The sequence below is a fragment of the Monodon monoceros genome, unplaced genomic scaffold, assembly GCF_005190385.1.
Source record: "Monodon monoceros isolate NGI ecotype Baffin Bay Population unplaced genomic scaffold, NGI_Narwhal_1 Super_Scaffold_2, whole genome shotgun sequence".
Classification (NCBI taxonomy): domain Eukaryota; kingdom Metazoa; phylum Chordata; class Mammalia; order Artiodactyla; family Monodontidae; genus Monodon; species Monodon monoceros.
The window spans coordinates 81780657-81795750 of record NW_021703776.1 but is presented as its reverse complement, the minus strand read 5'-3'; the positions used below and the strand labels follow the sequence as shown (position 1 = coordinate 81795750).

The following is a 15094-nucleotide window of genomic DNA, read 5'->3' as shown; positions in this document are numbered from 1 at the left end:
GTTCTAATATACCCAGCAACTGGTGCAGTGTCTGGCACCTAGCAGGAGCTGGATAAATGCCTACTGAACGCTGTGGTAGTATTCCTCAAGTCAGTATTCCCCATTTGTCCAGAGGTTGGCCAAGGGTCCTGTTCTATCCCTGATATACACAGACACTGTGTCTTCCACTTGGGTTTCATTAGGTCCTGGGTAGGAAGAGTCAATCAATTAGGACTTCCAGTGATGGGGGGTCACCATCTTCCTTGACAGAAGCCCCATCTTCATTAGCAACCAAAGTTTGCATGGCCAGGATGACCTTTCATAGCTTTACCTTAACACAGGGAATGGGGCAGGAAGACTCACGTTCTTGTTTGAGGTAAGTGGGGCAACACAAAAACATCTCCTAGTTGATCGCCATCATTCTCAGGATTCTTTCACTTTGGGCTTGTAGCAGCCCTGTCTCTGTTTCCCCCATCCCTTTGTAAGAGGAAGTTGGATTGCTCCCCAGGTCCTTTCCTCTGGACTGGCTTTCTTGGCTTTGCTTGGCTGTTTGGGGGTTTCAACTGAGCTAACAGAATTTTTTTTCCATTTATTTCCCAAGGAGCGAGCTATTGCTCCTAATTAGTCCTTCTCCAGCCCCTCCCCACCTCCACCCCCCATAGCACAACCTATAACAATTAGGGACTCACTTGGAGGTTTATTGGTGGAAGTACCGAAGCACCTTGTTATAAACACCATCTTACCTCTCCCATGGTCATCTGGGCCACAATAGGAAAAGAGCATTATAGAAGGTTGTAGCAAGTGGACTGAATGAAGCCTGGGAAGATGACCCTGTCTTGGCTAGGTGTTAGGGTCCCAGGAAGTTCTCTCCTAGGGAACTGGCTACAGGAGCCTGCAGGAAGTGCTCCTCTGGGTTCTCTTGTTCCCAGAGACTGTGGTTCAAGGTGGCTCTCATGGGTATATTCGAATTGACAGGGGATGCCACTGGAGAGGGTGTCTTGTCAGAGCAGTTGAAATTGTCTATTTCAGTGGTGGTATCGGTGTTTCTGGAGTAGCCCAGGATATCGGGGTCATTGAAAGCAATAGAAGAAAAAGAAAGCATTGTTAAGAATCTAATTTTGAAACTTTAAAAATTACGTCTTTTCCAGCATGAGTGCCTTGAACCTAGATCTAAATATGGAAATGATGGGCAGTGACAACACGTATTTATGGCATGAGGTACCTACAAGCAACTTGAGCAGAGAAAGCCAAGCGGGAGGAAGGCTGGAGCGAAGGCATCTCTGCTGAAGTGGAACAGATGCCCCTCCAAATCTTAAGCCTTGCTTTTATGTGTTGAGAATGTAACATGTTATGAGTCAAAGGCAAGACCTGAACCCACTGGGACCTGCCTGATGCCCACTATAGCCTGCCAGCTATCAGCATAAGTGCAAAGAAAACCTCAGACAGTTCTCCAAAACAATAACAACTGAAAAAATAATCACAACCACTTGTGTGTCTAGAAAAACACACACTGGGCTAAAATTTTTTAAAATTTTGATTTTAAGTGAAATACATGCTTATTTTAAATGAAAAACAAAACCTATAAAAAAGCACCCAAAAGAAAATAAAAATCACTCACACTTACAATTCAGAGATAAGTACAGTGAGGTTTTTTTTTTTCCCAATGAAATTAATTTTAGGGTTATTTAGCCAGAGACTGGCAATATGGCCTAATATCTAAAAATGTCTTTGCCACAAAACACCTAGAAATGCTGGATAAAATATAATCTACACAATTTTAAATGCATTGTTAAACTCACAAAAAGTAAAGTAAAAATCCCAGGGACCAAAATTAAAGATCAGTGAAGTATGAGCTAAAGTGGGGCTGCCTGAGGGACTGGCCAGTCTTGGTGACCCAGGCCTTGGGTTTTTATGGCCACATGACACAGGAGATAAAGTCTTGGGCCAGAGCTAGGTAGGGCATTAACTGAGGTATTTACATAAGTCCAGGACTTTCAAAGCCACCTTCTCAGCACCAGAAAGAAATCTGGGACCCCAGAAAGAAATCCATCCAGTGCGACAAGCTCATCTATATCAACTTGGATTCTGGGTCAAAAGAAAAGTCTCTGCTGAAAATTCTTATCTTTGGGACTGTCCCAATACTGGTTTGAGGTCTGAAACGATATATGGTACAAGAACTTCCAAGCTGAGAAACTAATATAAAAACTTTTGGGGCTTCCCTGGTGGCGCAGTGGTTGAGAGTCCGCCTGACGATGCAGGGGGCACGGGTTCGAGCGCTGGTTTGGGAAGATCCCACATGCCGCGGAGCAACTAAGCCCGTGTGCCACAACTACTGAGCCTGCGCTCTAGAGCCCACGAGCCACAACTACCGAGCCCGTGTGCCACAACTACTGAAGGCCGCATGCCTAGAGCCCGTGCTCGGCAACAAGAGAAGCCACTGCAATGAGAAGCCCGCGCACTGCAGCGAAGAGTAACCCCTGCTCTCCACAACTAGAGAAACCCGTGCACAGCAACGAAGACCCAATACAGGCAAAAATAAATAAATAAATAAAATTTACATTAAAAAAAAATTTTTTTTTCCTCCTGAGCCAGTAATATCTCTGATATGGAATCAAACTTACAGTGGCTCTTTAGGGTTAACCCTTGCCCCTCCAATTTAGGCCAACATGAGTCCCACAGAAAAAGGCCTGTTTGAGAAAAGCTCAGATAAAATATTACAGCTACAGACAGCTCCAGGGCCCACAGGGTGTCAGTATCTGTGTGAGAGGAAGCAGAGAGAAGCAACAGGGCATCTGATGTGCCTGTAAACAGGAGAGCTCCTACATCTCCCGCAGCTTCTCAGTGGAAAGTGCAGCCAGCCAATTTGAGAAGAAGGAAACTGGAAGTAAGTGCAAGGGGTCCGTGGTACAGTCTGAAGAGGCTGGTGAAGTATGTGCCTTAAGAATTCTCAGAAACACCAGAACACTCTCCCTTGCAGGACGCGTCCTCAAACAAGGAAAAACCACTGGAAATGGAATCCAAATTGAGTAGGACAGGAACAATAAAAGCAAAGAAAGGAGAAAGGTCAGGGAAAGATAGGAGAGAGGAACACAGCCCTGGAATCGTAAAAAATACAAGGCCATAAACACTTCACAAAAATGACACAAGAGGGAGCTAGGGAGCCCAAACCAGAAAGCTGCCTTGACCAGCCCCTCACCCGCAAAGGTTCAGGAAAAACGTTCACATCAGAGATCATAATCCAAGGCAACACAAAATTATATAAGGAAGAAAGAGGTTGGGACTTCCCCAGCGGTACAGTGGTTAAGACTCTGCCTGCCAATGCAGCAGGGTGCGGGTTCGATCCCTGGTTGGGAACTAAGATCCCACAAGCTGCGTGGTGCAGCCTAAAAAATAAAAATATAAATAAAAGATTTACAAATGTGGTGATAAAACTGAGAAAAGAATTAGACATTTCTAAAGAAATAAAAATTACTTCCTAAATGAAGCCTAAAGCCAGAAAGAACCCAAAAACAAACGAAGCAGATAATGGCTTAAGAGAAACAGAAGGGAAGAAGCAGGAGAGTTTCAAGAATAAAAAAGAGAAAGTGGCAAGTAATTAGATACGCAAAGATGATCCAACATACAAATAGTAAGAGTAGCCAAAGAGGAAAATTTTACATTATAATTCAAGAATACTATCTTGAAGTTGAAAAAAAAAAAAAGATTGGAAAGTACATATAAAGGTGCACCATGACCTGGGAGAACTGACCCAGCATGACCACAGCTGGGACCCTGCCCCAGAGCAAGGCTATGAAAGCATTGAGAGAGAGGCGGTGTGGAGAGTCCGTTGTACAGAGCTCCTCCTTCATTCCCCTCCAGCTGAACCACAGAGGCTTCCTGGGAACACCCAGAGACCTTGAGCAGTGGCCCCTAGGGTCTGGGAGACCCAGTAGGTGGCGGGGCACAACTCCCACCCAGGAAACAATGGAGGGTGGCAGAACCGGGAGAGCAGGTTTCTTTGATGACAGAGTGAAGAGGAGTTGCTTCTGTGTCTAGGAGGCACAGTCCTCCCTCCAGTAGCTGGTCAAAGTCTGAGAGGACATTTCCTGAGGACAAGATGTCAACTGTACCGGAGAGAAAGAGCCCGCCTCGAGCCACTGTAGACACTACCTGCAAGGACTCCCTTAAAGGTGAGGGGACTCTGACAGCTAGTGCCTGAGTGCATGGATGTCTGCAGAGCCAGGGCCTGAGCGGGGGGCCTTGCATTGGGGTGAGGACTTCAAGGAACCCAAGAAAGCTCCTAAGAGAAAAAGCCAGCTTTAAAATCAGGAAACAGAAGGAGAGGAGTGAAGGTCCAGTCCCCACATGAAGGGCCATCTTAATATGAGGCCAAGCTGACTGAAGGGGGGTGATGTGATCACTTTAGAGTTTTGATAATTTTCAGGCACTGGATGTTTTAATTTCAGAACTGATGCTGCTTTTGCAGTTTAAAGGGACCAAAGAACTCTTATATTCTAAGAGGGAGCCCATATATGCTATGGGACCTGCTCAGAGACCAGCTTTTATCCAGGGGCAAGAAGACAACTTCTCCTGCTGAAAAAATTATAAAGGAAAGGAAAAAATTTTGCATTTTGATGATACCCTACAAGTTGTACTTCTTCAATGTATCGACTAAACAATCTTGCTTTGGTTTTCTATCTCTTGTTACAGAAAGAATCTAACACAATGACTTAGTAGATTAGTAAAACTTCGGAGCCAGCAGTGGTCTCCCATGTGGGTTAATGTCTATTCTGTCCATTTTACAGAATAGACAAGTGAGGCAAGGAGGCCTTGGGATTGTCTTACCCAAGGGACCCTTGCGAGTTGGGACTGGAGATAGTCAATATATAACTCCATGAGCCTGCTTTATTAATTTATTCATCCCTTACTCCTTTTACTGAACACATTCCATATGAAAACACTAGGGTTTACCTCGGGACTATTAAGATCAATCAGCCACTGACCCTGTTCCCAAGGACAGGCTTATAATAAAATTAAGGGGACACGTCACATGCAAAGGTCTAAAGTGAAGAGAAGGAACTGAGATGGGTGGGCAGAGGGTGTCACTGACCGCCGCCCCGCCCCCGCCCCCCGCCCCCCACCCCTCCCCGCACCATGGCTCTGTGCTGCAGGAAGGGATGCCAGCGTTGCCTGCACGGAGGACCCACCTGTCTGCTGTGAGCTGGGACCTTCCTGAGAGATTCGAGAAACAGTCACTGGTCTGCTCGGCTGCCAAGAGCTTTCATGGAGCTTTCACTGGACTGGCAGGATGACAGGAGGCTGCTTCCAGACTGGACGGAGAAATGTGCAGTCAGATGGCCAGGTCTGCTCCCTGATAGCACTTGGCTTCCTCGGGCCATAACCTTGAAGGAACTCACTTGTGTCTGCCAGCCTAGTCCTGGGAACCTGATCCTTCAACATCAAGCCCTCGAATCATGAGACCAAAAATGGGGCCCTAGCAGGATCACCTCCTCTGCCTGATGGGCTGCTGTGGCTATCTGCCCAGAGCACAGGCTCTGAACCTTGTGAACCAGAGCAGCAGAGCTGACTTTCAAAGTCAGTGATAGAGTGCCTAAAGTATGCCACTTACATGAGACGAGGAAAGTGTTTCCATCCTGAAATCTGAAGGTTTAAGGTTATCCAATCTATCAAGCTTTTCCTTCCTGACCTTCTACCCTAAGCAGGTACTGGGAAAGCCTTCTATGGGTCAAAAGAAAAGAAAAGAAATCCTTAAATAAACTAAAAGGGAAAAGCAAATCCTTAGAGGAAATATTTGCAAAAACTTGAGATTAAAGGCTTAAAAATCCTGATATATAAAAAGCTCTGGTTTACAAATCAATTTAGAAAAATGCAAAGCTGCCAATAGAAAAATGGCCAAAGAACACAAGAGCCAATGCAAAAATAAAAAAGGTCAGTGTTCAAATTCATTGAAAAATCAGAGAATCCACTTTTTTTCAGCCTATCATACTAGAAAATTAAAATTTATACTTCTCAATTGTGATAAGGATACAGTGACACGGTCACTCATATTATTGGAGGGAGTATAATTTGGTAGGAACTTTCTGGAAATAATCTGGCAGTATGTATCAAGAGCCTTAAAAATGTCTGTACCCTTTGAATTCTGCTTCTAAAAATCAATTCTGAGAAAACAATCAGAAATGTGGACGATACATAAATGCTTGTTGTAGCATCAGTTACAATAATGAAAAGTCAGAAACAACTCTGAATGTTAAACAACTCTGAATGAAATAACTCTGAATGAATGATATTAGGGGAATGGTGAAGTAAATTTTAACCCATTCATACAACTGAATAACATGAAATTACCAAAATGATGTATATAAAGGGCTTCTAAAAGAAATGGGAAAATGCTTATGATATAATCTAAATTGGAAAAAAAGCAACATTCAGAAATGTATATATATTTAATGTCCTCAAATATATAAATTAAAAATTAAGATGAAAGAATAGAAGGAAATATGCCAAAATGTTCCAAGTGATTGCTTGGGGCTGGAGAGAAGTAGAGGTGATTTTTCTGTAATTTTCTGATTTTCTTCAGTGAGCATTATTCCTTTATAACACTGAAAAAAAAAAAACAAAAACCCAGCAAAAAACAGCAAACGATTTTTAAGTGAGTGAAGTACTTTATAGCTCTTTTTTTGGAAAACAAAATTAATTTACTTTTTATGTCTGTAGACCTCAATTTGGTGTGTGTGTATCATTGACCCTTGAAAAAGAAGTCTGCTCATCCCCACACAACACTAGACTGTAATACCCATCAATTCTCGGGAGGTGATATGTTTCTGATTCCCAGCTGACCCTACGGATCTCTTGGCGGGACCTTGGTGAAACTTACTGTTTCGGTGGAGCTGCAGGGCAACTTGGGCACCAGGCAGTGAGAGAATTGGATTCTCGGGTCTTTCGTGGTGATAGACAGACCTCTCCGCAGAATTTTCACCAAGCGGATCCAGAAGTGAAACACAGCCTCTGGGTGTTTTTCGTGGAGCCTCAGGTAGTAGATCTTTTCAGTCACTGTCCTGACCCTCAGGATGCGTTGGAGCCGGTCGCAGATTCGTAGCTCCACGTACTTCAGTGGGAGAATCCTGGACACAATCAGGAAATTCCCATGGCAGAGGCATCAGTGATTTTAATCAACCAAGCTGGTGCCTTCCTAGAGCTTGGGTCAACCTCACTAGGTGCTCACCTCTGCTTGGGGGACACCCAAGGGAGAAAGCTCATGGTCTGAGAGTGGGAATGATCACTAAGACTGACTCTTCTCTGATGTCCAGGGCCTTAGTTATTAAAGAATCTGCCCACACCAATAACAATGGCTGAGAGTCGATGTATAATATCTCGTTTAGTCCTCACAACAACCCTTTGATGAAGGAAAGATAAGTAGTATTAATTCCATTTTACAGAATTTGAAACTGTGGCTCAGAGAAGCTAAGTGATTTACCCAAGTTTAGATCTTCTTAAGTAGGAAATGGAACTAAGGTTTTCTGCCTCTATTTTCAGGTCTCCTCCTCCCTAGATCCTGATTAACTGTGCTGAAAGATTAAGAAAATGGAAGGAGGTCTCCTATACATCCGGTATGTTTTTTTCAATCTCAACACCTCATAATCCTATTTGACTATCATATCGCTCACCTTTCTTTTTGAAAACCTCTAAGTCAATATTGACAAAAAAAATATAAGCAAAAGGAAGCCAAGATTCTCAAAAACTAGGCCGAGACAGGGATTGGTGCTCTACCACAGCACCAAGCACAGCACTTGGTACACATAGATACTAAGTAAATACTTGTTAAATGAATGAATGAAGTCTGCATAGTTCATCAGCTAAAGAACACTGTCCTTTCTTCTCAGTTAAAGTCCAGCAAAAACTAACACAACATTGTAAAGCAATTTTACTCCAATTAAAAAAAGAAAATTATGTTGCTAAAAAAAAACAACACAAAGGCCACAAAATAAAAAAATAAATAAGTAAAGTCCAGCTGCAAAACAACGCAGTCATTCATCCTGCCCCTTCCGGCCCCTCCCTCAAGCCTTTCTTTACCTGCTGAGGGTGATGACTGGGGCACTATCAGGTGTGCTCCAGGTGGAAAACTGACCCTGGGGCCAGGTGACATTGGCCATCAGGAGGACGTTGGGGAGTGGCAAGGAGGGCACCGAGGAGGTCACCCCGAGGATCACAGTGGTAGACCCGTCACAGACATCCATCCAGTTCCCGGGTTTAGCGACCTAGAAATCAGCCCCAGGCACATGGGTCAGAGAGAAGCAGAAGACAGGGGTGGAAGGTTACAGATGCTAGAAAACGGCTCTTCAACTTGGCGACAGGCTTAGAGCACCTGTACTTCTTGCAGGTGTGTGGCACACTGGACTGGGTCATGATCTGAATCTATCTTTCCTGTGGGTCTCCCCAGAGAGACTTAGAGTCCTTTGCATTTTACTAATTTTAAAAGGATGCACTAGTAAGAAGCCAGCACAGGTTCCTTCCTTCCTTCCTTCCTTCCTTTTTCTTTCTCTTTCTTTTTCTTCCTTCCTTCCTTCCTTTCTCTCTCTCTCTCTTTCTTCATTCATTCATTTATTGACTGTGTTGTGTCCCCGTTCCTGCATGCGGGCTTTGTCTAGTTGTGGCTAGTGGGGTCTACTCTTCGTTGCGGTGCGTGGGCTTCTCACTGCTGTGGCTTCTCTTGTTGCGGAGCACGGGCTCTAGGCGCGCGGGCTTCAGTAGTTGTGGCGTATGGGCTCCAAAGCACAGGCTCGGCAGTTGTGGAGCATGGACCCAGTTGCTCCGCGGCATGGAGGATCTTTCCGGAGCAGGGATCAGACCCGTGTCCCCTGCATTGGCAGGCAGACTCCTATCCACTGCGCCACCAGGGAAGCCCCAGCCCAGGTTTCTAATGGTCTGAAAGGGAGACTGTGAGAAGAAATTTCCAGAAGGGGAGGAGAGTGAGGAAAGAGCTGAGGGGAGCTTCTCCCAAGATGAAGGAGAGTGAGCGGAGCTTCTCCCAAGATGAGGGAGTGCCAGGCTTGTTGCTGGGTCTTGAGTGTAATAAGGACCTGTTCTCTTGCAGCACTCGGGGCTGTGGCAGGACAGGGAGATGGATGCCTGGCACTGGGGCACAGTGTCTCAGCTAAGACACCCCTACCTCACTCTCCAGGGCGGGCAGAGAAGCACCAGGTCTGTAGCCTCTAAGGAACCACAGGGACCAGGGTAAGGAACATCTGAGGAGTGACCCCTGCGTTCCCAAGACCAGAGGGCCTTCTCCCAATATCCTAGGCTTTGTAAGACCATCGGGGCCATTCACAGCCCGTGGTGGAACTGGGGACCAGGCGAAAGCCCCAGGAATGACTGAAATGTTAGTTCCCACAAGCCTGAGTAGATGGTGCCCCAAGAAAAGTGAATTTTGATTTTTGAAAAAAAAAAAAAAAAAGGAACATTTCTTGGAGCCCATGTTGTGGAATGAAATTCATATGTGCTACAAAACACAGAGGGCCACACACACTGAGAGTAATAAGTAAATGTTTGCGGGTGATGTTTCTTGGCGGTGACGATAGTGTCGGTGATGCTGAGGGGAGGGAAGGGAGGGAACAGCATAAGTTCAAGCCCGCTTTTAGCTCTGCCGAGGGCCAGCTTCAGCAAGCAGTCTTTCCCCCTCCCTGGCACAGTCTGATTCTCTTGCTGCCTGAGTCACCTAGCGTCCATCCAGAGAATCTAAACAGTTTTGATACTAGGCCAAAGAGAACATATTAGGAGAATAAACCTGCCGCCATCATCTCACACCCAAGGACATGACTAGAATTTGATATCTTGAGTCTGGATTTCCCATGATACTGCTAATTCTCCTCTGAGTGTGTGTTAGGCATGAGCACGCCCCCCCCCACGCCCCCCCATGCTGCCAGCTGATCGCCCAGCTCTGCAGCTCCCTGGGGCGGTGCAGGGACCAGAGAGCACCCGGAGCCATGAACCTTTGGGGGACCTCGTCAGAGAGTAGCTCGCTGCTCTGTGAATTCAACTCCACCGAATGGATTCCTGACTGCAGACCCTCCCGTGCATTATAGCCTCCTGCCTTCACCCAGGAACCTGAAGTCCCTCTGCCTGGAAGGTCCTCCCCCTGCTCTTCTACCAAAGTCTCAGCAAGACCTCAAAGAACGGCTTACGACCCCGTCTTCTGGGAAGCCTTCCACAACTGCCCAGCTTGAAGGAGTGCTCTGCTCGTGCTCTGGGGTTCAGCTAGTCCAAACCCTCTGACGCCGAGCTTTCTTAACAGCTACCATTTTATACTATGTCCTTTAAACCTACAAATTCACAAGCTTCTTGTCCAGGGACACTATCTGATCTCTCTTTGCATCTCCTGCCTCTCACACAGCTTGCTGACTGGTTATGCCATACCTGCAACGGAGCACAGGTGGTCACCAGCCAGACCACTGGAGGGAAGCGGGTAGCACCTTGGTGAGATGTCACAGGGATTGAAATGACCGCCCTGCACTCCTGGTGTCTCCATGCTTCCCAGGCCACAAACACTCACTTCCATAGGTCATATTACTACTCTTCTGGGGGATGGTAGAATCTGGGCAAGGCTAATTTATCCAGGGACCTTGGTCTCAGGCAAGGGTATTTGTATAATAATATCCCAGAAAGAAGGTTGGGTTTCAGAGCAGGGATTCCTACAGCTGCTTTCATCCCCTCTAACCTGCCAGTGTGGACTAGCGGCCCCGGGAGGGTGCCTATGAACCCTGCCTGGAGAGTGGGTTCTGCTCTCTCCTTCTGCAGGTGTAACTCTATTTCCCGAAAGCATTTGACCTGCAGGGAGTCCCGTGATGCTGTGGGCACAAACTGAGGTGAACTTGGGACCCAGACCCTCTCGTTTCTCTGGCTTTCCTGGCTTCTTCCTCCTCCCCAGGGCTTTCAAAGGCCTTGGCATCTTTGGACCAATCCCCGGGAACAGGTTTGGAAAGGGAAGGAGAGCTGGCCCTGAGCTGCACAAGGGTACCTGGATAAAGTTGCTTTCAAACACCACCGAGTCAGAGAACAAGTTGAATTCTGGAGAATGAATCAGCTGACAGAGGAGGCCGTCTTCCACCCCAAGTTCCACTCCAGGGCCTGGTTCCATGACCTCAGGTGGGAGGCTCCTAATTTTACTCATTGGTTCTTGGGAAGGATGGGCTGGGGAACATCCCTGGGGCTCCACTCAGACCCAGCCCAACTCCACGGTGTTGGTGTGAACACCACTCCCCCACCTCCAGCATCTCCACCTCCCCTCCTGACTTACCGGCTGTCCCCCAGGCTGGGAAGGACCTGTCAGCTCACAATGGCAGGAATGACATCAGGGAATGTGACGGGTAACAACAGGAAAGGGGAAAAAAAAGAAGAGGCAAGGAAGGACTGGGGAGTGAGCAGGGTGTTTTTCTCCCCTTTCCTACTCACTACAAACTAGCAATAATGTAGCCTGCTCCATTTTGTTTTTGTTTTTTGGGGGGTTTTTTTGCGGTATGCGGGCCTCTCACTGTTGTGGCCTCTCCCCTTGCGGAGCACAGGCTCCGGACGCGCAGGCTCAGCGGCCATGGCTCACGGGCCTAGCTGCTCCACGGCATGTGGGATCTTCCCGGACCGGGGCACGAACCCATGTCCCCTGCATCGGCAGGCAGACTCTCAACCACTGCGCCACCAGGGAAGTCCAGCCTGCTCCATTTTTCAGTCAATCTCCCCACACACAAGGAAAACAATTCTCCCAAGATTATGGCCAGACTGCGAGCTGCACAGCAGCAAGGGAGGCTATCAGGAAATCCACAGCCTTCAATCCTCCCCACTCAGGGCGAAGCCTCTCACAAAAATTTTCTCTGTAAATGTGACCTGTTCGCCTGATGTCAGGCCCTCACTGGGCCAGGAGAGCTCAGGATGGGGCCCGCAGTTCAGCCCAATCTTCCCTCCCCCATCTCATGGGATAATTTTCTTTTTTGTTTTTTTTTTTCTTTTTTTTTTTAACACCAGGCTATTAACAAACCAAAGAGGTTTATTTATTTGGAAACTGTGAGCAAATGAGGAAGTTGTGATACAGTGTATGCTGGAGCATCACAAAAAAGACCATGAGAACCAACTGTTAAATCTCCAGGAATTTTCATGAGTCAGTTGTTAAACACAGCCATTGTTAAAAATTTAATAATATAGGGCTTCCCTGGTGGCGCAGTGGTTGAGAGTCCGCCTGCCGATGCAGGGGACACGGGTTTGTGCCCCGGTCCGGGAAGATCCCGCATGCCGCGGAGCGGCTGGGCCCGTGAGCCATGGCCGCTGAGCCTGCACGTCTGGAGCCTGTGCTCCGCAACGGGAGAGGCCACAGCGGTGAGAGGCCCGCATACCACAAAAATAAATAAATAAATAAAATAATAATAAAAAAATAATATAAACTTACAATTAAATAAGTTATATAAAAAACAAGGTAATAAATGCCCAAACTCATCACTTCTTAATTATTTTACTATATTTCATGTCTCTCTATTCCCTTGAGGTTATCTGCATCTATCATATCTACATGGTAGAAATGATACATAATGTTGTACTACCACTGCCTCTCTCTTCTCAGTGTGTACAGAAAATTCATGGTGGTCACTGTCTTGAGACCAGCCATGCTGGGAGTTACTTACACCATGGAAATCAGCCAATGCTACAAATTTGGCCTTGATTTATTGTTGTTTTGATTGTCTAAGGTGATAGAGTAAATGCCAATGATGCTGATTAAAAGTGTGTCTGTAGCTGTTATATTGTGGGCACCAAAAAAAAAAAAAAAAAAGAAATCTGAGGAAATGATCTTCCAGTATTTGAAAGGTATTATCTAAATTAGTAAAGAAGTTGCTTGTCTTTAACATTAACAGATCAATTCCAACATGCAACTGTATTTCACATTCCCCTTATTCATTAATGTAAGTGGAAAAATCAGCCAACATTCATGTCAGAACTACACTGGCTTGTCAGTTACATAGGTTGGCTAGGAATACAAAGTTTGACAAAAATCCATGAAAGCTTTCTATGAAAATCAATTGGCTATCTGAAAATTACAATAAAGAGTATTGTATATTCTATTGTTAGTTGTAAATTGTGTGCTATGTATAAAGTAAATTTTATTAAGTAAAATTTTATAAAGTAAAATTTACTAAGAAAAAATACATGTATACTGGACTTCCCTGGTGGTGCGGTGGTTGAGAATCCGCCTGCCAATGCAGGGGACACAGGTTCAAGCCCTGGTCCGGGAGGATCCCACACGCTGCGGAGCAACTAAGCCCGTGCGCCACAACTACTGAGCCTGCGCTCTAGAGCCCATGAGCCACAACTACTGAGCCCATGTGCCGCAACTACTGAAGCCCACGTGCCTAGAGCCCATGCTCCACAACAAGAGAACCCACCGCAATGAGAAGCCCATGCACTGCAATGAAGAGTAGCCCCTGCTCGCCATAACTAGAGAAAGCCTGCACCCAGCAATGAGAACCCAGTGCAGCCAAAAAATAAACAAAGAAATTTATTAATAAACAAAACAAAACATGTATACTTAGACGTATTATACATATATATTTTCCCTTGGAAAGCTGGTTGTTAAACATTTACTATCACACCATTGTGGTGGCACCAACTCCTCCCCTCCCACTGCAGTCTCCTGTCCCTAGTATCAGGACAAGAAACTTTCACTTAAAGACTTCTTCAGGTTGCATGAAGTTGAGGAGGGATGAGCCATCAGTTATCCCTCTCAGACTTCAGCTGTACAGCTACAGGCTCTCTCACTTTGGCGCTTATTCAAGGAAAAAGCCAAGGGGTTAAGTTAGTTCTCTTGTCTTTTAGACTCTCAAGACACACACTGCTGTAGTCCACACATGACCGGGGTTAAATCTCCTGGTGTTTCTCTTATCATCAGGAGGGAAACTTGCTTCTCACTGTTTTCCCAAAGCTGTTGCATCAGAAGCGGGAGCTTATATCTCATTAGCTCATTTCTTCTTAAGACTTGCTCATTAGAAGAGAAAACTTTTCCTTTTTATTGATGCAAAGTCTATAATACCAGGCAACTAAACATTCCAACACACTTAAGGTTATTTCTTTTGCTTTCTTAATTACAGTGCTCTCTGTGCTTGACATTTTTCTCCTTTCCTTGTAACAAAAAATAGGAAATTTCTCTTACAATGTTTGTAGCATAAACCAAAAATTTAAATGACACAGAGAACATCAGTATGACCACATGTGCTAGAGTACCTCACTTGTGTAGAAAGTTCTAGTGTGAAATAAGTAGAATATTCACTGCAACATTGTTTGCAGTAACAAAAACCCATCAACAGGGCACCAGTTAAATTATGATACAAACCCTAACCTTAACTCTAACCATGACCCATATGATGTAATTTTTTTTTAAATTTATTTTTGGCTGCGTTGGGTCTTCATTACTGCATGCGGGCTTTCTCTAGTTGTGGCTCGCGGGCTCTAGAGCGCAGGCTCAGTAGTTGTGGCGCTCCAGCTCAGTTGCTCTGCAGCATGTGGGATCTTCCCGGAACAGGGATAGAACCCATGTCCCCTGCATTGGCAGGCAGATTCTTAACTACTGCGCCACCAGGGAAGTCCTGATGTAATGTTTTGCAGCCAATGAAAGAATAAGGTAGCTTTATACATACTGATATGGAATGATTACCAAGACCTAGTAAGTTAAAACAAGATGCAGAACAGTATATCTAGTATGCTATCACTTGGGTAAAAAGAATTTTAAAAGAATATATATCCATATATTCTTTGAACATGCTTGAACATGCCCAGAAATTTCTGGGAGGATAAAAATGCGGTTGCCTTGGGAGGGGTAGGGCATTGGTAACTGTGGTGAAAAAAAGGACTTATTTTTCACAGTACACATATTTTTGTTGGTTTGAGTTATTTACTATGAGCCTGTATTTCCTCTTTAAATAAATAAATTTTAAAATAAAAAGCGTTAAAGAAATATCCTGTGTATGGCTCTACAAATATTTACTGAGAAGCTACTATGTACAAGGTATGCCACATACTGGAAGAATCACTACAACACTAAATGTAGTCTGATCAGAGTTGTGGACATGGTCAGGGCTGTCTTAGCTAC

General features: G+C 45.3%; 1 protein-coding gene across 1 annotated transcript; it reads right to left on the bottom strand.

The window, feature by feature from the left end:
• Positions 1–826: 826 nt before the first annotated feature.
• FAM71F2 (family with sequence similarity 71 member F2) lies at positions 827–11143 on the bottom strand. Its single transcript, XM_029233785.1, is given in 6 exon segments — positions 827–1025; positions 5166–5239; positions 5241–5288; positions 6854–7100; positions 8050–8234; positions 10991–11143. Coding segments are annotated over 6 exon segments (906 nt in total).
• Positions 11144–15094: the final 3951 nt, after the last annotated feature.